Source organism: Heterodontus francisci, chromosome 8 (genome assembly GCF_036365525.1).
Source record: "Heterodontus francisci isolate sHetFra1 chromosome 8, sHetFra1.hap1, whole genome shotgun sequence".
Taxonomy (NCBI): Eukaryota; Metazoa; Chordata; class Chondrichthyes; order Heterodontiformes; family Heterodontidae; genus Heterodontus; species Heterodontus francisci.
The window spans coordinates 89409662-89434378 of record NC_090378.1 but is presented as its reverse complement, the minus strand read 5'-3'; the positions used below and the strand labels follow the sequence as shown (position 1 = coordinate 89434378).

Genomic DNA, 24717 nt, shown 5'->3' with positions numbered 1-24717 from the left:
AAACATGATAAATATCAGATAGTTGCCCCTACTACTAAAGGATTACAGAAAGCACTCTGAATTCACTACGCAAGACCACAAGGTAACTATGAATACGAATAAACTATGCGCATAAAACAAAAAAACTCAATATTAAAGCAATACATCTTAATTTAAGCATTTCCTACTGACATTGTGTCACTTTTAAATTTTTTTAAGTTATTATTTATTTATTTTTAATTTTATTAGCAAATTTATTCTAACCGTGGCAAATTTACTCTATCAATCTAATTCAGTCATTCTATTTCTATGACTGACTTTCTAACTTCCACTTTATTAAGATAATTGAAACAAGTTAAAATACAAAAGATAAACAATAAAACTAAGAGACAGGTGTAAAGTTTAAGATTTTTCAACTCTTTTTCACGCATGAGGAACAATCATTCTCCCCATCATCATTCTGATTTTAGTGTCTCCCACCTTGTTAACTGGCCTGTCAAAGCCAGGATTCTCCTCAGCAATCTGACCACCAGTGAATCAACATCCATATCAAGAATACAGAACAATTGAGCATAGAACATAGAACAGTACAGCACAGTACAGGCCCTTCGGCCCACGATGTTGTGCCAACCCTTTAACCTACTCTAAGATCAAACTACCTACATACCCTTCATTCTACTATTATCCATGTACCTATCCAAGAGTCGCTTAAATGTCCCTAATGTATCTGCTTCTACTACCACCGCTGGCAGTGCATTCCACGCACCCACCACTCTCTGTGTAAAGAACCTACCTCTGACATCTCCCCTAAACCTTCCTCCAATCACCTTAAAATTATGCCCCCTAGTGATAGCCCTTTCCGCCCTGGGAAAAGGTCTCTGGCTATCCACTCTATCTATGCATTTCATCATCTTGTACCTTTCGACCTTCAAAGCACACAAACCTACATTCCATTTTAAGCAATATAATAATAATGTTCTATCCATGCAAAAGAGTATCCTCTGTGCAGTATAGGAAATTTACTATAATCTACTGAACATTTCCTGCTTTTTCAAACACTGAATAAATAAAACATCAATAACTTCACTTGGCATAATCCACTATCAAGCTCTGAGCAATCACATTCAGTAACTGTTCAAAACTCTCATGTACATACAAGAATGTTAACAAGACAACCCCATCAAGCAACTAACTTGAAATAGAAGGAAAACTACCCTGTCATACCCAAAGTTGTCCCCTACTATGTAAAAACACAATTAATAGAACTTCCCTATGCACTTTATAGGGAAATAAATTTGATCATATTAAAGAACAATATTGCAGATAATTCTTAACAGTCAAAGATTCGCACTCAGCTCCCACTACAGTAGATGGAGATCTTTTTCTTCGACTGGACAGGAGGGAAACTCAAGCACAGAGTTCAGTGTGAGCCCCAGCCCTCATTGAAACAAATCAGTGATGTTCTCATTACTCGTCTGAAACAGGAGGGATTGTTGTCAAGGCCGGTGGGAGTAGAAATTAGGTCAGAAGCCCAAGGGGTGCTTGGGATCCAAGAGAACAATCCCCTGCATGAAGTTAGTGCTGAGAAGGGGGTTTGGCAGAAGATACAGGCACTGGAACAGAGAGGCAAGTCTGGGGTTGGGGAAACCCAAAGACTCCCTGCACTCACAGGATAGCACTCCTGCTCCATAAGGATTCCACAGAAAAGTTAAATTAAATTCCTTACCCTGACCTGTCTGCTGACTCTCACTCCGGTATAATAGTGGGGCTAGTCATCAGTTCACAACTTTTAACTGTCAAGGGGATCCTCCGCTTGTCTGTGGCTGGGCAGTCCACCTGTGCTGGATCTGAGGCCAGCTAAGGTGATGAAAGGCAGGAATACGTTGGGTGCATGCGTGACCACCCTTCCTCTCTTAATCCCGAGTATGTAGTGCCCCCGCTGAGCTGGGAGTTATAATTGGCAGGTGAAAATCATTTTCTTTTCTGTTTAATTTATATTTTCAGAACAAAAAAGTACATTTCGGGATCATTTTAAACCAGTGGAACACTGGTTTTACACCCCGCTCAATATTACTCTCAATTGACTTTAATGCAGAATAAAACCAGGCATGATGTAAAATCAAAGCAAAATACTGCGGATGCTGGAAATCTGAAACAATAACAAGAAATGCTGGATTCACTCAGCAGGTCTGGCAGCATCTGTGGAAAGAGAAGCAGAGTTAACGTTTCGGGTCAGTGACCCTTCTTCGGACCCTTCCGAAGAAGGGTCACTGACCCGAAACGTTAACTCTGCTTCTCTTTCCACAGATGCTGCCAGACCTGCTGAGTGAATCCAGCATTTCTTGATGATGTAAAATCAGTTCCTGTCAGTTTCCCAGTGGGCGAGTTTCCAATTAGAAGTGTATTACAATATTCAATAACTGAGCACAAAAAGCTAAGCATGAAATGTTTCAAGTACTCCCAAATTTAAAAACATATATTTAATCTGCAAAATTGTATGGTGTCTTAGAATAACGAGATACAATGCCCAAGAGTGGTAGTATTGCAGTTTGTATCCATAATTCCATGCACAACGTCCCAATCACAGTCAGAACACTGTGAACCAAGCGTGAGCAATGCTGGATCACATCCACATACCTGCTATGGGCCATTTGTAGCATGAATACAGGTTACCTACTGCTTTCTTGGAAAGAGATTGTTTGCATTGCAAGTAAGCCATGAAAGGGAAAAGGAGAGAAAATAACTTTTAAAAAATAGTAACTAATGAAAAATTAACTTGAAATGATGCTTACATGTCCTTGGTAAGACCAAGAATACTCCACAGACACATTTAAAATAAAATGGATTGTCACCCTGTTAAAATAATGCTGACTGGAAAATCTGTGCTGATAATTTTTTGTGTTCAAGGGACCAGGGTATGTTGTCTTTAGTGGAAAGCAGGTCAGAGTAGAATAAAAAAAATGCAAGATGAATGAATATTCTGGAGTTTTATTGCATTACATTAGAAATTGGGAAGTGATTAGGGAAGGGTTATTGGTTGTATAGAGTCCGAGGAAGAGCCTTTTCTTATTCCTGAATTTTATTACCTGTATGAACTACCATGACGGAAACTCTGTCCACAAATGCTGCACAGATGTGGCTTTTCTCCACTATGGATTCGAAGATGTTCTTTTAATGTAGTTCTGTACTTTTTAAAAAATAAAATGGGAAAATAAAAGATCTCTCAAAGTGTATACTTTCTTGACTTTCATTTCATTATTTATCAATTACAGTCAAATGATGGGTATTAAGATTACAGACTCACTTCAGCCTTATGACTCATAAAGATAGAACAGAAGGAATAAAATAAGACGAGCCCCTCAACAGCATGTATGGTAAATGAATATTGCCTTTTGAACGTCACTATATTTTTACTTGCATCATACAGTATTAAGAAAATAGCCCATCAGTGTTAGATTGAGAAATACTGGTTTAATTTTTTTTTACTAAATATTAAAAGTTAACTAAATATAAAATTACTTTCTCCAAAAGAGCCTAAAAACTGCAACTAATTTACCATATCTAGTTTTACCTTTCCCTTACAGACTTGCCACAAATAAAACAAGTCCACTTTCTTTTTCCTCCATGAGTGCATTCAATATGCCGCTTGAGGTTCCCAGTATCATTAAACTGACGACCACAAATATCACAGGGAAAAGGCCCTGAAAAATGAGAAATAAAATTAGTCATGCTAGTTTCAAGTTACAAGTCCTCGATCATTAGTCTGAAGTTTTGCAGTACCAAATGGTCAAAATTTTACTGTATTACGTTTAACTCTATTCAAATTGGGGGAAAAAAATAGCAACTAGTCTGTAGACAATGACCTATGCTAAATCTCTACAGTGCATCATCCTGAATATAGAATATTTACATTTGCAAAAGTGCATTTATTGTAACTACAGGATGCTTTACTTGAATGTTTTAAACACTCACTGGTATCTCAATCATCCTTTGTTCTGTGTTATGCTTTATATCTGCTATCCAAGGGTATCCGGAGAACAATCAAACTATTTTGTATAGAATATCTTCTCCAATAACATATAAAGTTATGTTCTGTTACATTATTATTATTAATGTGGACTGGTGCCCACAGTCCACTTTGTATCAGTGAATCAGTTCACAATGTTACTTCATGCAAAATATTGATCACCACGCTTTGATTTATTTTTTGTAAGCTATCATGCTATTTTTCTGATTTTCACCCCCAATTAGGTTGCTAAGATCAATACAACATCCCTAGCCAAGTTGGTTGGCAATCTACTTCCAGAACTCAAATTCAGCCATGATCAAACTGAGTGGCAGAACAGGCTCAAGGGCCTGAATGGACTACTCCTGTTGCGAAGTTTTTTAAAATTCATTCATGGGATGTGGGCGTCGCTGGCCAGGCCAGCATTTATTGCCCATCCCTAATTGCCCTTGAGAAGGTGGTGGCAAGCTGCCTTCTTGAACCGCTGCAGTCCATGTGGGGTAGGTACACCCACAGTGCTGTTAGGAAGGGAGTTCCAGGATTTTGACCCAGCGATAGTGAAGGAACGGCGATATAGTTCCAAGTCAGGATGGTGTGTGACGTGGAGGGGAACCTACAGGTGGTGGTGTTCCCATGTATTTGCTGCCCTTGTCCTTCTAGTTGGTAGAGGTCGCGGGTTTGGAAGGTGCTGTCTGAGGAGCCTTGGTGCATTGCTGCAGTGCATCTTGTAGATGGTACACAGTGCTGCCACTGTGCGTCGGTGGTGGAGGCAGTGAATGTTTGTAGATGGGGTGCCAATCAAGCGGGCTGATTTGTCCTGGATGGTGTCGAGCTTCTTGAGTGTTGTTGGAGCTGCACCCATCCAGGCAAGTGGAGAGTATTCCATCACACTCCTGACTTGTGCCTTGTAGATGGTGGACAGGCTTTGGGGAGTCAGGTGGTGAGTTACTCGCCTCAGGATTCCTAGCTTCTGACCTGCTCTTGTAGCCACAGTATTTATATGGCCATTCCAGTTCAGTTTCTGGTCAATGGCAGCCCCTAGGATATTGATAGTGGGGGATTCAGCGATGGAAATGCCGTTGAATGTCAAGGGGAGATGGTTAGATTCTCTCTTGTTGGAGATGGTCATTGCCTGGCACTTGTACGGCGGCGCAAATGTTACTTGCCACTTATCAGCCCAAGCCTGGATATTGTCCAGGTCTTGCTGCATTTCTACACGGACTGCTTCAGTATCTGAGGAGTCACAAATGGTGCTAAACAGTGTGCAATCATCAGCGAACATCCCCACGTCTGACCTTATGATTGAAGGAAGGTCATTGATGAAGCAGCTGAAGATGGTGGGGCCCAGGACACTACCCTGAGGAACTCCTGCAGTGATGTCCTGGAGCTCAGATGATTGACCTCCAACAACCACAACCATCTTCCTTTGCGCTAGGTATGACTCCAGCCAGCAGAGGGTTTTCCCCTGATTCCCATAGACCTCAGTTTTGTGAGGGCTCCTTGATGCCATACTCGGTCAAATGCTGCCTTGATGTCAAGGGCAGTCACTCTCACCTCACCTCTTGAGTTCAGCTCTTTTGTCCATGTTTGAACCAAGGCTGTAATGAGATCAGGAGCTGAGTGGCCCTGGCGGAACCCAAACTGAGCATCACTGAGCAGGTTGTTGCTAAGCAAGTGCCACTTGATGGCACTGTTGATGACACCTTCCATCACTTTACTGATGATTGAGAGTAGGCTAATGGGGCGGTAGTTGATCGGGTTGGATTTGTACTGCTTTTTGTGTACAGGACATACCTGGGCAATTTTCCACATTGCAGGGTAGATGCCAGTGTTGTAGCTGTACTGGAACAGCTTGGCTAGGGGCGCGGCAAGTTCTGGAGCACAGGTCTTCAGGACTATTGCCGGAATATTGTCAGGGCCCATAGCTTTTGCAGTATCCAGTGCCTTCAGTCGTTTCTTGATATCACGTGGAGTGAAACGAATTGGCTGAAGTCTGGCATCTGTGATGCTGGGGACTTCAGGAGGAGGCCGAGATGGATCATCAACTCGGCACTTCTGGCTGAAGATTGTTGCAAATGCTTCAGCCTTATCTTTCGCACTGATGTGCTGGGCTCGCCCATCATTGAGGATGGGGATATTTGTGGAGCCACCTCCTCCAGTTAGTTGTTAAATTGTCCACCACCAATCTCGGCTGGATGTGGCAGGACTGCAGAGCTTAGATCTGATCCGTTGGTTATGGGATCGCTTAGCTCTGTCTATCGCATGCTGCTTACGCAGTTTGGCATGCAAGTAGTCCTGGGTTGTAGCTTCACCAGGTTGATACCTCATTTTGAGGTATGCCTGGTGCTGCTCCTGGCATGCCCTCCTGCACTCTTCATTGAACCAGGGTTGGTCTCCTGGCTTGATGGTAATGGTAGAGTGGGGGATATGCCGGGCCATGAGGTTACAGATTGTGGTTGAGTACATTTCTGCTGCTGCTGATGGCCCACAGCGCCTCATGGATGCCCAGTTTTGCATTGCTAGATCTGTTCGAAATCTATCCCATTCAGCACAGTGATAGTGCCACACAAAACGATGGAAGGTATCCTCAATGTGAAGGCAGGACTTCGTCTCCACAAGGACTGTGCGGTGGTCACTCCTACCAATACTGTCATGGACAGATGCATCTGCGGCAGGCAGATTGGTGAGGATGAGGTCGAGTATGTTCTTCCCTCGTGTTGGTTCCCCCACCACCTGCCGCAGACCCAGTCTAGCAGCCATGTCCTTTAGGACTCGGCCAGCTCGGTCAGTAGTGGTGCTACCGAGCCACTCTTGGTGATTGACATTGAAGTCCCCCACCCAGAGTACATTTTGTGCCCTTGCCACCCTCAGAGCTTCCTCCAAGTGGTGTTCAACATGGAGGAGTACCGAGTCATCAGCTGAGGGAGGGCGGTAGGTGGTAATCAGTAGGAGGTTACCTTGCCCATGTTTGACCTGATGCCATGAGACGTCATGGGGTCCGGAGTCGATGTTGAGGACTCCCAGGGCAACTCCCTCCCTACTGTATACCACTGTGCCACCACCTCTGCTGGGTCTGTCCTGCCGGTGGGACAGGACGTACCCGGGGATGGTGATGGCAGTGTCTGGGACATTGTCTGTAAGGTATGATTCCGTGAGAATGACTATGTCAGGCTGTTGCTTGACTAGTCTGTGGGACAGCTCTCCCAACTTTGACACAGGCCCCCAGATGTTAGTAAGGAGGACTTTGCAGGGTCGACAGGGCTGGGTTTGCCATTGTCGTTTCCGGTGCCTAGGTCGTGCCGGGTGGTCCGTCCGGTTTCATTCCTTTTTATAGACTTTGTAGCGGTTAGGTACAACTGAGTAGCTTGCTAGGCCATTTCAGAGGGCATGTAAGAGTTAACCACATTGCTCTGGGTCTGGAGTCACATGTCGGCCAGACCAGGTAAGGACAGCAGATTTCCTTCCCTAAAGGACATTAGTGAACCAGATGGGTTTTTACAACAATCGACAATGGTTTCATGGCCATCATTAGACTAGTTTTAATTCCAGATTTATTAATTAAATTCAAATTCCACCTTCTGCTGTGGTGGGATTCGAACCCATGTCCCCAGAGGAATACCCTGGGTCTCTGGGTTACTAGTCCAGTGATAATACCACTACGCCACCGCCGACCCTGTACTTAAGTTCCTTTGTTTCTACTGTAACACGGGAGATGAGGAAATACAAACTGAATTAATTCTTTAAAGGAAATGATTGGAAACCTGATATCAGAGAACCTAATGCTGCAAACCAGTACATTAAAACAGGTAGTTCTGATAAAATCTGCTGCTTGACTCATCTGAAAGCTTACCCATTTAATTCTTCTCGAGGGAGAAACTTAAATTTGTTTTACAGATACTGAAAGTGGTACAAGATGTCCAAATTGCTGTATTTACTTTGCTGATAAAGAAGAACTTGGATTTAAAAATGTCTTTCACATCTCCCAGATGTCCCATAGCACTTTGCAACAAATGGATTGCTTTTGAAGTGCAGCTACCTCTTGTTATGCAGCTAAATAAGCAATATTTGCCGTCAGTGAGGTCCTCCAAGTAACAAAATAAGTGAATGACCATATAGTCTGTTTTTGGTTGTGTTGGGGAGGTAGGATTCAGATAGGAACTCCTCATTCTTTTTCAAGAAGTGTCATGGGACCTTTTAACTCCACCCGAGCAGGCAAACAGGGCCTTGGCTGAACATCTCACATGAAAGTTTACTTCAAGCAATGCAGTACACTCAAGTTAAACTTAGATTATGAGCTCAAATCTATTGTGGGAGTTAAACCCATTATCATCTGAATCATAAGCAAACTAAACTGGCACAATTATATTCACAATACAGTTGGCTGGAAACTATATTTGTGTCTGCCAAGATTTACTCTATACTTCCCAAAAATCAGACAACTTTCATTTCTTGTGAAGGATAGTTAAGCTGTTATGGAGTTTTCCCATATGTATGTTTCATATTATTAAATAGAAACATGACACGTATTGGTTATTCTAGCCCTTCTGTCTGCATTTAATAAGTAACAATTCAAAGTGAGTATATAGTGCAGCATTAAATCTAGTAAATAGATTAATGGATGTGGGGCAATTGTTGACCCACAGGTCGAATAACGCTGAAGGGTAGATAAAATAAACTTCTGAATTGTAAAGTATACGATGCATGCACGCAGACTGAAAAGTGCTATAAAAATCTGAAATTGTAACAATTACCAAAAAAAACGACATTCAGACTGAGCTACACAACTAGGTGGTAAACACTACCACAATCAAAATTAGCCTTAAATGAAAAGATATTAAGTTTTGGGGATTTTTAAAATGTTAACATTTTATTTTGTGCACTTATGCATACCCAGATGAAACTTTTCCTGATGTTTAAGTCTTGCAAATCTTGATTTGAAATGTTCCTCACAGTAACTACATTTGAATGGTTTATCCTGTGTATGAAGAATCATGTGCTCCTCAAGATGAGGTCTCCGAGTAAAGGTTTTGTTACATACCTATGACCAAAAAAAGCAATGGAAAATCATCACAAAAAGTTCCAATACTTCAAATACTGCAGGTTGCTAATACAGGGGGGTGAGCGCAGATAATCTCAGGTACTGTTTCTGTATGTTATTCTTGGAGTTGGGAGGTCAGTGGGTGTGGGGGACAGAAAAGAACTTACATCACACTTCCAAGCTTCACTCTTCTTCTTTCTGGCAGCAAAAAACTCTTGTACGTTAGCTGGATGGAATCTGGAATCATTCCAAAATCAGGTAAATTAGTGTGTTGTTGCCATTACAAATGAAAATAAGAATAAAAGGCAAACATTTTTTGGTAAATCCTTCACAGGGAATCTGTGTTCTGAATTGTAAATCCTCAACATTATGAAGGGTGGTTAATCTAAATAGTTACCGGTATATTTTGGTGCCCCTTTTTTGCTGTTTAATGCTTGAAAATATTTAATATTTATTGTTAAACATTTATTATATAGACTTTGCTTTATTTAGGGAATAACAAAAAGTATTTTACCAATTCTATAATTGTTTTGCCACTCTGTCCAACATCATGGCAAAGCAATCCTCGGAGTGGTAAAACCACAACGTACACACCGTGTTATTCAATATTGTCATAAAATAAGGGTGTCAGTTCTATTATATATGAAAGCTCTTTTATATATATGACAATTGCTGACTGAAATAACTTATTATGCTTTTCTGGTTTCTCCCAAATCTTTTGCATTGCTTTGCTTATGAACATTAACAAGCCTATAGTGAATCATGCAGATCAAGAAGTTGGCACGCCAGTGTAGTAGTGAGGAAGTGCTACATTGTCACAGGTGCCATCTTTCGGATGAGACATTAAACCGAAGGCCCACCTGCCCTCTCAGGTGGATATAAATGATCCCACGGCACTATTTCTGAGAAGAGCAGGGGAGTTACCCCCAGTGCCTTGGCCAATATTTATCCCTGAATCAACATTGCAAAAGCAGATTATCTGGTCATTCTCACATTGCTGTTTGAGAGAGCTTGCTGTGTGCAAATTGGCTGCCAAATTTCCTATATCACGACAGTAACTACACTTCAAAAAGTACTTCATTGACTGTAAAGCACTTCGGGACATCCTCTGGAACATAGGACTTAGGAGCAGGAGTAGGCCATTTGACCCTTCGGGTCTGCTCTGCCATTCGATGAGATCATGGCTGATCTGATTGTGGTTGTGAAAGGTGCTATATAAATTCAAGTCTTTCTTTTAAAATAGGATGGCAATTTTCTAGTAACATTTATATATTGTTTTAATGTCGCTGTTTATTTGGTACTTTTGTTCAAACTGACAAATATGACTATACAATAAATATATTACTAAAATTTGGGAACAACCCATGAAAAATAGTAAATGTTGGTTCATTTTTGACAATCCAAATACAATTTGGCTACCATAAGGAGCAGAAAATGGAGGGACTTGCAAATACTTTAACAAAATATAATCACCAGTTTTACTTACCTCCTCACATGCTTTGCTAATGTTTTTTTGCTTGCATGTAGCTTGTTGCAGAATGGGCATTTTTGTTCCTTTCGTTGAATAGCAGCTTGTGCATTATGCTTCTTTCTGTGAGCAGTTAAGTTGGATTTGGTGGAGTAACGCTGATTACAAATATCACACTCAAAAGGTTTTTCCCCTGTATGCACACGAGCATGGCATTCATATTTTCCTATAAAATCCAAAATAGAAGATTAAGGTACATAAAGTTTGCTGTAAACAACAGGATTATGACAGCTTAGTGTATAAATATATCCAATATAATGCACCACAGACGCCAGCACATAAGCCGGAATTTTAGCACTCCCGCAGGAGTGGCCTGGAGGCGGGAGGGTCGTAAACATTGAGTGGGAGGCAGGGGGTGCTGTTTCTGTCATCTTCCCACCCCTGCCGCAATTTTACGAGGGACGGTGGCGAGGAATGGCTCGCCTGCCCCCGGCCAATTAAGGCCCTTAAGTGGCCAATTAACTGCACGTAAGGGCCTCCTCCCGCCGCCGCTGGTATATTACCAGGTATATGGTATATTACCTGGTATATTATCCTGATCGGGCACCCTGTGCCCCACAGAGAGGTACCCCTCAGTCCAACCGCCCCCACTGAACTACATTCCTCCCCCCACCAACCGATCCCTCTTACCTCGTCAAGGCTTGGCCAATTGTCCCCGGTGAGACCCCACAAACTTACTTTTTTTCCAGGGCTGGCGTCCCTCTTGCTCCTCTCCCTGGCTGCAGTCCAGCAGTGGCCACCGCTCCTGGTGGCACTGCTGGGACTGAGAGCTACTAGCCTGTTAACTGGCCAGCAGCTCATGGAGACAGGACTTCCTGCCTCAGAGGGGCTATAGCCCCGCCCGAGGCCAATTCAGGGCCTGGGCCACATAAAATCGTAGTGTGGCTCCCAGGCCTGGCAGAGGCAGTCTCGCCCCAACTTTTTGCCCAGTGGGCGGGGCCTCCCGCCCAATGTAAAATTCCGGCCATAGTTTTCGCTCACAATAGCCCCTACTGTAGCAAATTCTTCACCCCAGGTATGCCATCAGAGGGAGATTCCAGCACTTCATAGTACAATGGAAGAGGAAAGCAAGAGTTTGGGGGAATGGGAGTCAACAAGCCAGAAGCAGTATTTGCAGAGGCCTATGCTTGGTCACCCAGCCTCACAGCTGGGGAATGAAGCATAAACGAAAAACAGAAATTTGTAATCTTGTGTGATTGTACACAATTACGTATTGTAAAATGGAAATATATGCAAATAAATACATCAAATTTTAGTTTTTAAGTCGCAAATGGTAAACGAAATTGAGCTCACCCGATTTAGATCAAATTTAAATTAATTTTAATCTGATTTTGTTTCTACAAAGGAGTTACATCCAACTAAATGGGAGCAACAGGCAACATAACTATCAGAAAAACAAGCACTGTTTAATCTTACCAACCTATTCGATCAAAACTTTTATCACATTTAGGGCACCGGAGTGTTTTCTTACTCCCAGTCTGTGAAATGACTGGAGCCAGTTCCTTAGGAATATTCCGCTCAATTTCTTCTGCATCCAGAGCTGCATCCTCATCAGTTTCTTCACCATTCTCATCCGCCCTTTCAATTTCTTCGCCCTTTTCCATTTCTTCCTCAAACATTACTTCAACTCTTTCAATTTCATCTTCACTTTCTACACCTTCACAATTATCATGCTTCTCCATGTCACTACCATTTTTACTGGAATATTCATCTTCAGAGAAATCTGTGTTTTCATCATTACTTTTACTCTCAAACTTTGCTGGACACTTGCGAGTTCGAGTCGACCACCTCCTTGTAGAAAGTTCCATATTTGTGACATCAGCACTTTCTTCTTGCACCACGGAGCTGGCACCGTGAGCTTTAGCTATATGGTTTTCTAGGGATTTTTTGTAACAGAAACTTTTACTGCAGAAGGTACATACATTTTGTAATTTGGCAGCAGGTTCAAGAGAATCCTTTTCTTCCAAACACTGGTCATTTTCAGTTAACAATTCTGTTTGTGTTGACCTAGACACATTTTCATTGCCAGTCAACAATTTAACTGCATCTATAATGTCTAGAAACTGTGCCGCTTCCAAAACTGAAGGGATTTCATTTTCCTGTATGAAGAATTCAGAGGTGTATAGGAACTCCAACAAGTGATGGAAAACATAGTAACTTACATGGTCCAATTGGATACTATCCATGTTTGGGTTTTTGGTTAAGCAAGCATGGAAATAACTGCTGCCCACAGCAACAACCACTTTATGGGCACAAAAATGCTTTCCTTCCACCATGATAACCAAGTCACAAAAAGGTGACTGCTTGAGTCGATCATCGTTCATATATTTCAATAGATTTTTGTTATGCAGCAGTGATCTCAGATGTACAACTGGTAATGATGATCCTAAAGGAACATCTGGATTATCTGCAACATTTGAAAGGCCTTGTACTGATCTGGCACCATAGTATAGATTTTCAAATTTTGCTGTCTGTAAATCTAAGAAAACGTCTTTGTAGGGTGTGTTGGTTAAACTTGAACTAGTTTTATAAGAATTGTCAATATTCTGAGACATGGTGTTTATGAAAATTGCAGCGGCTGTATACTAACTTTTTTTTCAGTCTGCAGACAAACAGTGGAACATCATTGCAGAACAAAAATATGTTCTTTCAATATAAAGTTTCCTTGCAATTTTCACTGATACTAGATGATCTCATATTAAACAATCTTCTTCGTATGGTTACTATATTCATCAGGCCTGCAAGAAAATCATCCAAACAGATTACATTACAATAAAAAATTCCAACATGCTTTAGCTTTATTTGTCAAAAAGAAAAGGCTCATTCAAAAGGTGAATGTGGCAATGAATACTGGGTAACTGAATATTTAAAAAACGTGCTTATGCCAAGTCGGCAAATGGTGCAATATTGAGACATGGTTAATTAATGATCTCATAGTAAAGGATCTTTTAAGGAAGAATGATCATAACGTGATTGAATTTCACATTCAGTTTGAGGATGAGAAATGTGGGTTGGGAACTTAAATTTAAATAAAGGCAGTTACAAAGGAATGAAGAGAAAGTTAGCTACAATAGACTGGGAAAATAGATTAAGAGGTAAGATGCTAGCTAAGGAGTGACAGGCATTTAAGGAGATATTTCATAATTCTCAACAAAAATATATATTCCATTGGGAAAGAAAGACTCTACAAGAAGGACGACCATCTGTGGCTAACTAAGAAAGTTAAGAATGGTATCGAATTGAAAGAAAAAGCATACAATGTTGCAAAGATTAGTAGTAGGCCAGAAGATTAGGAAAAATTTTAGAAACCAGCAAAGGATGACTTAAAAAAAGAGGGAGAAAATGGATTGAGAGTAAACTAGCAAGAAATATGAGTATACAAAAAGGAAAAGATTGTCTAAAGTCAATGTTGGGTTCCTTAGAGGATGAGACTGGGGAATTAGTAATGGGAAACTAGGACATAGCAGAGACTTTGAACAGATATTTTGTTTATCTTTACCACAGAAGACACTAAAAGCATCCCAATGAGAGTAGAAAATCGGGGCAAAAGGATGGAGGAACTTAAAACAATCATATCATCAGAGAGAAAGTACTAGGCAAACTAATAGGACTAAAGGCTGACGTGTCCCCTGGACCCAATGGCCTACATCCTCGGCTCTTAAAGAAGTGGCTGCAGAGACAGTGGATGCTTTGGTTGTAATCTTCCAAAATTCCTACATCTGGAAAGGGCCCAGTAGATTGGAAAACCACAAAATTAATGCTCCTATTCAAGAAAGGAGGGAGACAGAAAACTGGAGACTATAGGCCAGTTAGCCGAACGTATGTTATTGGGAAATTGCTGGAATCCATTATTAAGGAATTACTAGCAGGAGATTTAGAACATAACACAATCAAGCAGAGTCAATGTTGCTTTATGAAAGGAAAATCTTGTGACAAATTTATTAGAGTTCTTTGAGGATATAATAAGCAGGATGGATAAAGGGGAAACAGTAGATGTAATATATTTGGATTTCCAAAAGGCATTCAATAAGGTGCCACATAAAAGGTTATTCCACAAGATAAGAGCTCATGGTGTTGGGGGCAGTACATTAGCATGGATAGTGGATTAGCTAACTAACAGGAAACAGTCAGGATAAATGGGTCACTTTTAGGTTGGCAATCTGTTCCTAGTGGGGTGCGACGGGGATCAGTGCTGGGGCCTCAACTATTTACAATCTAAATTAATGACTTTGTTTTTGTTTTATATTCGCTCGGGGGATGTCGGCGTCACTGGCTACGCCAGCATTTATTGCCTATCCCTAATTGCCCTAGAGAAGGTGGTGGAGAGCTGCCTTCTTGAACCACTGCAGTCCATGTTGGGTAGGGACACCACAGTGCTGTTAGGAAGGGAGCTCCAGGATTTTGACCCAGCGACAGTGAAGAAACAGCGATATAGTTCCAAGTCAGGATAGTGTATGGCTTGGAGGGGAACTTGCAGGTGATGGTGTTTCCATGCATCTGCTGCCCTTTTCCTTCTAGGTGATAGAGGTCTCAAGTTTGGAAGGTGCTGTCTAAGGAGCCTTGGTGCGTTGCTGCAGTGCATCTTGTAGATGGTACACACTGCTGCCACTGTGCGTCGGTGGTGGAGGGAGTGAATGTTTGTGGATGGGGTGCTAATCAAGCAGACTACTTTGTCCTGAATGGTGTCAAGCTTCGAGTGTTGTTGGAGCTGCACCCATCCAGGCAAGTGGAGAGTATTCCATCACACTCCTAACTTGTGCCTTGTAGATAGTGGACAGGCTTTGGGGAGTCAGGAGGTGAGTTATTCATTGCAGGAGTTCTAGGTATTTATATGGCTCCCTCCAGTTCAGTTTCTGGTCAATGGTAACCCCCAGATGTTGATAGTGGGGGATTCTGCAATCATAATGCCACTGAATGTCAAGGGGAGATGGTTAGATTCTCTCTTGTTTGAGACAGTCATTGCCCGGCACTTCTGTCGCACGAATGTTACTTGGCACTTATCAACCCAAGAAGATGAAAAGAATGAGTGCATTGTAACCAGATTTGTTGATGAATCAAAGAGATGGGAAAGTAAGCTTTGAGGGAGACACAAAGGGCTGGATTTTACGTTGGGCAGACAGGAGCTAGCCACCGACCGAGGTGGGACTTCCGCCCGCTTGAGGGAGGAGGTCCCGCCTCATTGAGCTGCTGGGAGTTGTGGCCACTGCTGGGACTGCAGCCCAACCGACCGCAGAGGAAGACATGGAGCCGGGATTTAAGGTAAGTTTTAGTTGCTACGCCAGGGGTAATTGGTCGAGCCCTGGCGAGGCAAGAGTGGTCGTTTGGGGGGGGGGGGGGGGGGAAGGGGGCCGTGTTGGGTCCTGGGGGTGGTTGGGGACGTGGGGGTGGCCCACCTGTGCCCAATGAGCAGGGCCCCCACCCCCGGGACGCGGAGAAGCCGCCTGCTTTTCCCGACTCCAGGACACCCGCTTGCCATGCGTAAAATCCGCATGGAAACGGTCAAAGGCCCTTAAGTGGCCAATCCCGCTCCATTTTACGTCACAACCATCCCCCCCCACCGCCACCATCCGGCTCGTTGGGGTGGAGTAAATTCCAGCTAAAGAATTTGCAATGGGATAGGTTGTGAGTGGGCAAAAATTTGGCAATTGGAAAATGTGAGGTTATCCACTTTGGTAGGAAGTAAAGCCTGGCTACCCGACCCGAACCCGACTAGACCCGAATACATGTGTTGGTACGGGGCGGGTCGAAATTCCAAGTCCCGCATTTGTGTACGGGTCGGGCAGGGCTAGGCACTGCTTCTGGGAAGTCACGAGACCAGGCTTATCCACAATTCCCCACAACTCCATCAGCAGGAATAGCCTGCTACTGGAACAGATGAAGGAGATTCATGTTGGGTTGGGCGCAAAAATAAAGGGCTCGGGTCGGGTTTGGGTAGGCTGTGGTCGGGTCGGGCCCGGGTCCGGTTTTAATTTTATACCCGAGCCAGGCTTTAGTAGGAAGAATAGAAAAGCAAAATATTATTTCAATGGAGAGAGACATAGCAGTACATAGGCATCTGGGCATCCTCATACGTGAAACACAAAAAGTTAGCATGCGCGTAAAGCAAGTAATTGGGAAGGCAAATAGAATGTTGGCATTCATTGCAAGGGGGCTGGAGCATAAAAGTAAGAAAGTTTTGCTACAATTGTACAGGGCATTGGTAAGACCACATCTAGTGTACTGTGTACAGTTGCAGTCTCGTTATTTAAGGAGGGATGTACTTGCATTGGAGGCAGTTCAGAGAAGGTTCACTAGATCGATTCCTGGGATGAAGGGGTTGTCTTATGAGGAAAGGTGGGGCTGATACTCATTGGAGTTTAGAAGAATAAGAAGTGATCTTATTGAAACATATAAGATTATGAGGGGGCTTGACAGGGTAGATGCTGAGAGGATGTTTCCCCTCAAGGGGGAAATCTAGAACTAGAGGGCATAGTTTCAGAATAATTTAAGACAGAGATGAGGAGGAATTTCTTCAGAAGGTTGTGAATCTTTGGAATTCTGTAACTGAGAGAGCTGTGGAGGCTGAATCACTGAACATATTCAAGGTTGAGATGGACAGATTCTTGAACTTTAGGGTAGTAAAGGGTTATCTGGGGGGTTGGGGGGAAGGCAGGAAAGTGCAGTTGAGGCCAAGATCAGATCAGCCATGATATTATTGAATGATGGAGCAGTCTCGAGGGGACGTATGGCCTACTCCTACTACTATTTATGTTGTTATTTTTCTGGAGTTACTGTGCAAGATACACAGGTAATAATGAATATCCTTCACTCACCTATGTCAGAACAGTGAAACAAGTACTTTTTAAAAAAGTTACTCCTCTCGCTTTAATACAATACATTCACATCTACGTTCCAAAAGAAAGTTGACCTATTTGTATATTGTTCAACATGTAGTTTTGTGCAAGAATTTTACAAGATTCTTAGAAAGCAGTGTGTTTATAATTTAATTAGAACTGAAAGAAAAAAATACAATTACTTCATTCATACTGTTAAAACTATCCAATGTCAGAAGTTAACTAGATGACTAAGTTCTCTTCAAACAATATCATTTATTTTTAGTCGCAAACATTTTTCACTCAGCCTGCCAGAGTCTAAGAACAAATACACAAGAAATAGGAGCATAAGTGGGCTATTCAGCCCCTCGAGCCTCCTCTGACATTCGATAAGATCATGGCTGATCTTTGACCTCAAATCCACTTTCCCACTAGACAGCCCAAAAATCTACTGATCTCAGCCTTGAACATACTCAATGACTAAGCATCTACAACCCTCTGAGGTAGAGATATTCAAAGATTCAGAATCCTCTGGAGTGAAGAAATTCCTCCTCATCAGTCTTAAATGATAGCCTCAGGATAAGGATCAATGTTCCCAAGTTCTAGACTCTCCAACAAGGGGAAACAACCTCTCAGCACCTACCCTGTAAAGCCCCCTCATAATTTTGCATGTTTCAATGAGATCGCCTCTCATTATTCTAAACTTCAGAGAATGTAAGCCCATTCTACTCAATATCTCCTCATAGGACAGCCCTCTCAACCCAAGAATAAATCTAGTGAACCAGTGTTGCACTGTCCTTCCATAGGTAAGGAGGCCAAAACTATGCACAGTACTCCAGATGTGGTAAAAATGTAAAATGTAAATTTTTATTGACTACAAATATAGCCAGATGGCGTCTGTTTAACAACAAAATGCTAGCTCTGATCGGGTTTTATACGAAAGCTTCATTCCATAAATACCACATAATTTCAAAGAATTGTGGTCATTTTATCAACTTAATACAATGGCTATCTGACAAGAATTAGTTCTCCAATATAAAATCTGGTCTCAATATTGAGTTCAGGAAAGTCACAGCTTTTTACTCTGCAACCTGTTAAGTACTTAAGAATAAAGTGAATAGTAAAAATGAAATTTGCATAATATAGGACAGTGTCAGTAACATATCCTGGTGATAGAAGTTGGGTTACTGGGCATCTGTGCGAAACAAAACAGTGTCTATAATTTATAATAGAAACAGAAAATGTTGGAAATACACAGCAGGTTTGGCAGAATCTGTGGAGAGAGAAACAGAGTTAATGTTTCAGGTCTCTGGCCTGTCATCAGAACCAGTACTGATCAGTTCTAAAGAAAGGTTACAGACCTGAAACCCTAACTCTGCTTTTCTCTTCACAGTTGCTGCCAGACCAGAGTATTTACAACATTTTGTTGCTATTTTAGATTTCCAGGATCCACAGTATTTTGCTTTTATTTGATATTTGTAGTTTGTACTAAGAAAGAAATGAAAAAACAAGCACAAAATTATGCTAGAACAGAATTAGAGAATGAGAAACAAACTAAGTAACCAAAAAAGCACTGAGCTCTCACTAAAGGCCAAACGAGTCCAACTTGGTGGGGATTATAAAAATGTTCCAATTCTTCTCATTACTGAGACTAGAAGACAAACTCAAAAATCATCTAGGGTCTGCAGTAAGTTTATGTGATTTCCAGATGCCAATCTGGTCTGCAACTTGCCCGTGGCAATTCTGCACATAAAAACCTAGACGGTGAACAGGGTAGACCATTCAACCTTAGTGAGCACCACAGCCAAGCCCAATCCTGTCCTCATTCAACATCCGCATGTGTGCATTTCAAGTAGGGAGTTACCTGATAGCAACCAGGTGTATAAATCCTGTTCAATTTTCCATTCCCTAACTGAGTGCCTCTCAAAACCGACTGCAGTAACCATACCACTACTCTAGCTGAGATTAGCAAATTCAGCACAGGATCAAACCTGTCTCAGCTCATCTGCTGCTGAAACCCTCATTCATGCCTTTGTTCCCTCTAGACTTGACTACTCCAATGCACTCCAGGCTGGTCTCCCACATTCTACGCTCCGTAAACTTGAAGTCATCCAAAACTCTGTTGTCCATGTCTTAACTCGTATCGTCCCTTTCCTATCACTTCGGTCCTCACTGACCTACATTGGTTCCCGGTCAAGCAACGTCTTGATTTTAAAATTCTCATCCTTGTTTTCAAATCCCTCTATGGCTTCACCCTTCCCTTCTCTGTAATCTCCTCCAGCTCTACAACCCTCCAAGATATCTGTGCTCCTCTAATTCTGGCTTCTTGAGCATCCCTGATTTTAATTGTTACCTAATTGGTGACTGCGCCTTCAGTTGCCTGGGCCCTAAGTTCTGGAATGCCCTCCCTACACCTCTCTGCTTCTCTACCTCACTTTCCTCCTTTAAGAAAATCCTTAAAATGTCCATCTTTGACTAAGCTTTTGGTCATCTTATCTAATATCTCCTTATGTGGATAGGTGTCATATTTTATTTTATAATGCTCCTGTGGAGCACCTTGGGACATTTTATTACATTAAAAGTGCTACACAAATATAAACTGTTGTTGTTCGAGAAGAATGCGGACTTTCCTTCATAATATTCATCATCATTCTTGGTTCAATCGGGCAGGAAAATTCAACACCCGGGTAAATTTTGTTGCAAAGGACGTGCATTAATTCATTTGCTATCTTCAATAACAGTTTCAAAAAAAACAAGCAATTACTTACATGTCTTTCATTTAGATTGCTTGGTTTAGAATTCCAGATTCTAACATTTTTAAGTAGAAACACTGCTATATTATTAATAACGCTTCCTTCTAGTACACTGAACTTACATGTAGATTTTCCACATCACAGACAGTAACTGATAACCAGCAAGCACATATACTGATACACTGAAATCAGTCTTGCCCAGTTAATGCAGAACATAACCTAGAACACAGAATCTAGGAATCAGGGACCTGCCAGAACAATGCATGCTAAATTCATAATCAAAACACAGACACAACAGAAACACTGCTTAACAAACAGCATCCCCAAAATGAAATTATAATTGGCAGTTTTGGAACACTGAACATCTCATAGTAAGAGGAACAAGACTATTTAATGCAGGAAAATGGAGTAGGCAAGCGGCATGCAGTAATGAATTTGAGGTAGAATGGACATCTTGCAGAGGGGGAAATCATACATCAGAAAAAGAGAAAGTGGCACCATCAGACGAAATATGTAGTTAAGGAGCAGAAAAGTAACAAGATAAAGTTGGCTGCTATTTTACCAATGATTTGGATCCCAACATTCAAACTCCTGTTTCCAAGAACACAATGCAGCCTTCTATTACTATATGTGTCCTTTGAAGCAGGAGTTTGAATATTGGGATATAATTGGGAACATTCAGAAACACAGATGTCCTGAGTCACTTATCCAGTAGGTAACAGGCAGTTGCAACATGCTGAAAACAGGTTAGCAGTGACTTTTCCAAATAGCCAAAATATTTTCCAAGCAGATTGGTGGGTTGAGAGAGAAAAGCCTGCCTGCTTGAGAAATTAGCTAATTTTTCAGGAACCTGCCAGTCACAATTGTTTAAGGCATCATTTTTTTGTACTCAAAAGTAAGCAACATAAGGAATTGGAAGATTTTTTGCTGCTTAATCTCTGCATCAAGTACTCCAAAGGCCAGGCATTTCACAACACAAGCCTGATGCTTCAATAAAGCATTGTTTTTTGAAATAAAATGAATTATCTAATAAATTAAGCAACATTCAATTAAAAGAATTCTATATAGCAGCAGAGCTCCATTCGAGGCATCCTTATTACCTACAACAATTTATACTTATATAAGGACTAACATAATAAAACATTCACAGGAACATTATCAAACAAAATTTGACACTGAACCACAAAGCGAGAGATCAGTGCAGATGCCAAAAGCTTAGCCAAAGAGGTCATTTTTAAGGAGCATCTTAAAGGGGTGAAGAGACAGTTAAGAGGTGGAGGTCTAGGAAACAAATTCCAGAGCTTAGGGCCTTCGCAGCTGAAGCCATGGCCACTAATGGTGCAGCAAATAAAATTGTGGTTGTGCAAGATGCAGAATTGGAGGAGTGCAAATATATTGGCAGATTATAGGGCTAGAGGAGGCTACCAAGTTAGGGAGGACATCGCCATGAAGGGAATTGAAAATGTGGATGATAGTTTAAAGTCGAGCTGTTGCTTAACCAGGAACCAGCGTAGGTCAGTGAGTACAACAGTGATGGGTGAACAGGATTTAGTGCAGGTTAAGGCATAGGCAACCAAGGTGTGAATGACCTCAAGTTTTCAGAGGCCAGAAACTGGAAAGCCAACCAGGAGTGAGTTATAATAATAAAGTCTAGAAGTTACAAAGACATGGTTGTTGGTTTCAGCAGATGAGTTCGGGCAGGTGCAGAATCAGGCAATATTATGGAGGTGGAAATTGACTAGTGATGGTGTAGATATGTTTCAGAAGCTCATCTAAGGGTCAAGTATGACACCAAGGTTGTGAACAGTCCGGTTCAGCCTCAGACATTGCCAGGGATAGTGATGGAGTTAATGGTTCCCTTACACTCTTAGTGTAGCACTGCAAACTCACTAACTGTACAAAAATTGGATTATAATCTCCTGCTCTACCAGGGTCAGGACTTTCCATCATAAAAGCAAAATACTGCAGATGCTGGAAATCTGAAATAAAAACTAGAAATGCTGGAATTACTCAGCAAGTCTGGCAGCATCTGTGAAGGGAGAAGCAAAGTTAATGTTTCAGGGCACTGATCTGAAAGGTTAACTCTGCTTCACTCTTCACATGCTGCCAGACCTGCTGAGTATTTCCAGCATTTCTAGTTTTTCTTTCATCCCATCAGTTTGGGCTGGATTCAAACCGAGGTCAGAGAAGTAAGAGCAGTTTGCTAACTCACTGAAGCAGCAGGTGCAAGCTCAATACTTTCCAACTCCCACGAACAGCAACTGAAATGTAGCATCATCATCATCTTCTACTGATAAAAATGTGCTGTCAAGCTCGTGCCTTGAACTGACTCAGCCCATAACTGACAGATCCATGTGCAATTGGCCGCTTCAAAATAAGAGAAAGCGATCGGCCACTCTCATGAATCCATCCATGCCTCGGGGCCAGGGGCCAGGGGCCAGCCACCATCCCCCGCCCCTGGAGTTGGTGCAGGAAGCGCGCAGCGACAACATCAAGATGACACCAGATCCCCCGTTCGACGGGGGCGGGCGGCAGCGCAGGACCATACCCTGGCCGGGCCCCGCCTTCCATCTCCCTTCCTGATCAAAGCCCCGGAATCAGTCATAAAACGGCCCAGCGGGCCCTAACTCCCGGCCCTGACTCCGGGGCCCTCTCCCGGCAACCCACCACCCTGCAGTAAGCCCCGCTCCCATTGGCTGGCCCGCCGAGCCCGCACCCCAGCGCTCGTGCTCCCCTTTATTACTGGTTTTATTTTCAAACCTTTGTTTCCGCTCGCGGCCAAAACCAGGAGAACGCCGGGCGTCCGCACATGCGCAGAGGCTCGCTGTGGACGCCACGCACTGTGCGCTGGGAGTGCTGCAGAATGTACTTTGGGAGGAGTGGTTGCTGAGCTTTCGTTGCATTTTAAGTCAGCTTTATTATTCCTGAAGTTGCAGAAATGCCTAGATGGATCCATTGATGGCACTTAAAATCATAGAATGGTTGCAGCCCAGAAGGAGGTCATTTAGCCGGTCGGTCGTGTGCTGGCCGGTTCTCCACAAGAACCACTCAGCCAGTCCACTCTCCTGCTTTTTCCCTGTAGCCCTGCAAATATTTTCTCCTCAGAGAATTATCCAATTCTCTTTTGAAAGCCACGGATTGAATCTGCCTCCACTGCACTCTCAGGCAGTGCATTCCAGATCCTAAGCACTGGCTGCATAAAAAAGTTCTTCCTCATGCCATCTTTGGTTCTTGTGCCATTCACCTTAAATTTGGTGTCCTCTCGTTCTCAACCCTTCTGTCTATGGGAACAGTTTCTCCCTATCTTTGTCCAGCCCCTTCATAATTTTAAACACAATGAACAATTGGTGCATCAAAGCCAAAGCATTTCAGGGGAGCTTGCCCAGGTTTGTCAGAATTCCCTTTCTACATACAGCATCCAACCACTGGAAATGAGAGACAGTGTTGCCAGAAATTAAAATACGCTTGCTCAAAATAAATACTGGAAAATGAAAACAAATTGCTAGAAACACTGCAGGTCAAGGCAGCATCTGTCATAAGAAATGGGAGTTAATGGCTGAGATGGTAACTACATTTCCTACATTACAACAGTGACTACACTTAAAAATTAATTAATTGGCTGTAAAGCACCGAGATTTCCAGTGGTTGTGAAAAGCACCATATAAATGCAAGTTTTTTTCTTTCACTCAAAACCCACCGGCTTGTTGAGAGTTAAAATCGGGCAACGTTTCAGGTCCTTGACCTTTTATCAGAAATGGAAGAAAATGCAAAACCAGGGAATGACACAGATGCTGCCTGAATTGCTGAGTGGTTTCAGCATTTTTAATTTCAGATTTCTAACATCTGCAGTATTTTGCATTTTTTTCACAGAATTGTTACAGTGTAGGAGGAGGCCATTCGGCCCATCGTGTCCACACTGGCTCTCCAATAAAAGAAAGTCCTTCAGTTCCATTCCCCTGCCTTCTCCCATAACCCTTCACATTCTTCCTTTTCATACAGCTGTCTAATTCTCTTTTTAATGCTTCAATTGAACCTGCCACATTCTCAGGCAGCGCATTCCAGACCTTAACCACTCGCTGCATGAAAAAGTTGTTCCTCATGTCACTTTTGCTTCTCTTCCCAAGTACTTTAAATCTGTGCCCTCCCGTTCTCAATCTTTCATGAGTGGGAACAGTTTCTCTCCATCTACTCTGTTCAGACCCCTCATGATTTTGAATACCTCTATCAAATCACCTCTCAGCCTTCTCTTCTCCAAGGAAAACAGTCCTAACCTCTCCAATCAATCTTCATAACTGAAATTCCTCATCCCTGGAACCATTCTCGTGAATCTTTTCTGTACTGTCCAATGCCATCACGTCTTTTTTAAAGTGCGGCGCCCAGAACTGGACGCAATAATCCAGCTGAAGCCGAACTAGTGTCTTATACAAGTTCAACATAACCTCCTTTCCCTTTTTTACTCTATGCCCCTATTAATAAAGCCCAGGACACTGCATGCTTTATTGACTGCTCTCTCAACCTGTTCCTCCACCTTCAATGACTTATGTACATATATACCCAGGTCTCTCTGCTCCTGCACCCCCGTGTTCTTCCTATCAAAATGA

At 42.3% G+C, this 24717-nt stretch overlaps 2 protein-coding genes across 4 annotated transcripts in view; one reads left to right on the top strand and one right to left on the bottom strand.

Moving 5' to 3' along the window:
- Nucleotides 1–22947, bottom strand: part of zbtb41 (zinc finger and BTB domain containing 41) — a 39924-nt gene extending 16977 nt beyond the window's left edge. The window contains exons 1-7 of one of the 3 annotated variants that reach the window (XM_068037703.1): nt 22877–22947; nt 11972–13289; nt 10510–10717; nt 9191–9260; nt 8876–9023; nt 3551–3680; nt 3066–3161 (exon numbers count right to left, since the gene is read on the bottom strand). In XM_068037703.1, coding sequence (XP_067893804.1) covers nt 3066–3161; nt 3551–3680; nt 8876–9023; nt 9191–9260; nt 10510–10717; nt 11972–13106 — 1787 coding nt within the window. In that variant the 5' untranslated portion in view covers nt 13107–13289; nt 22877–22947. Of the gene's footprint in view, nt 1–3065; nt 3162–3550; nt 3681–8875; nt 9024–9190; nt 9261–10509; nt 10718–11971; nt 13290–22328; nt 22796–22876 lie in introns of those variants that run through there. The other 2 variants (XM_068037702.1, XM_068037704.1) reach the window with 2 other exon arrangements.
- Nucleotides 1–24717, top strand: part of LOC137373011 (complement factor H-like) — a 621771-nt gene that overhangs the window by 369107 nt on the left and 227947 nt on the right. The window lies entirely within an intron of this gene.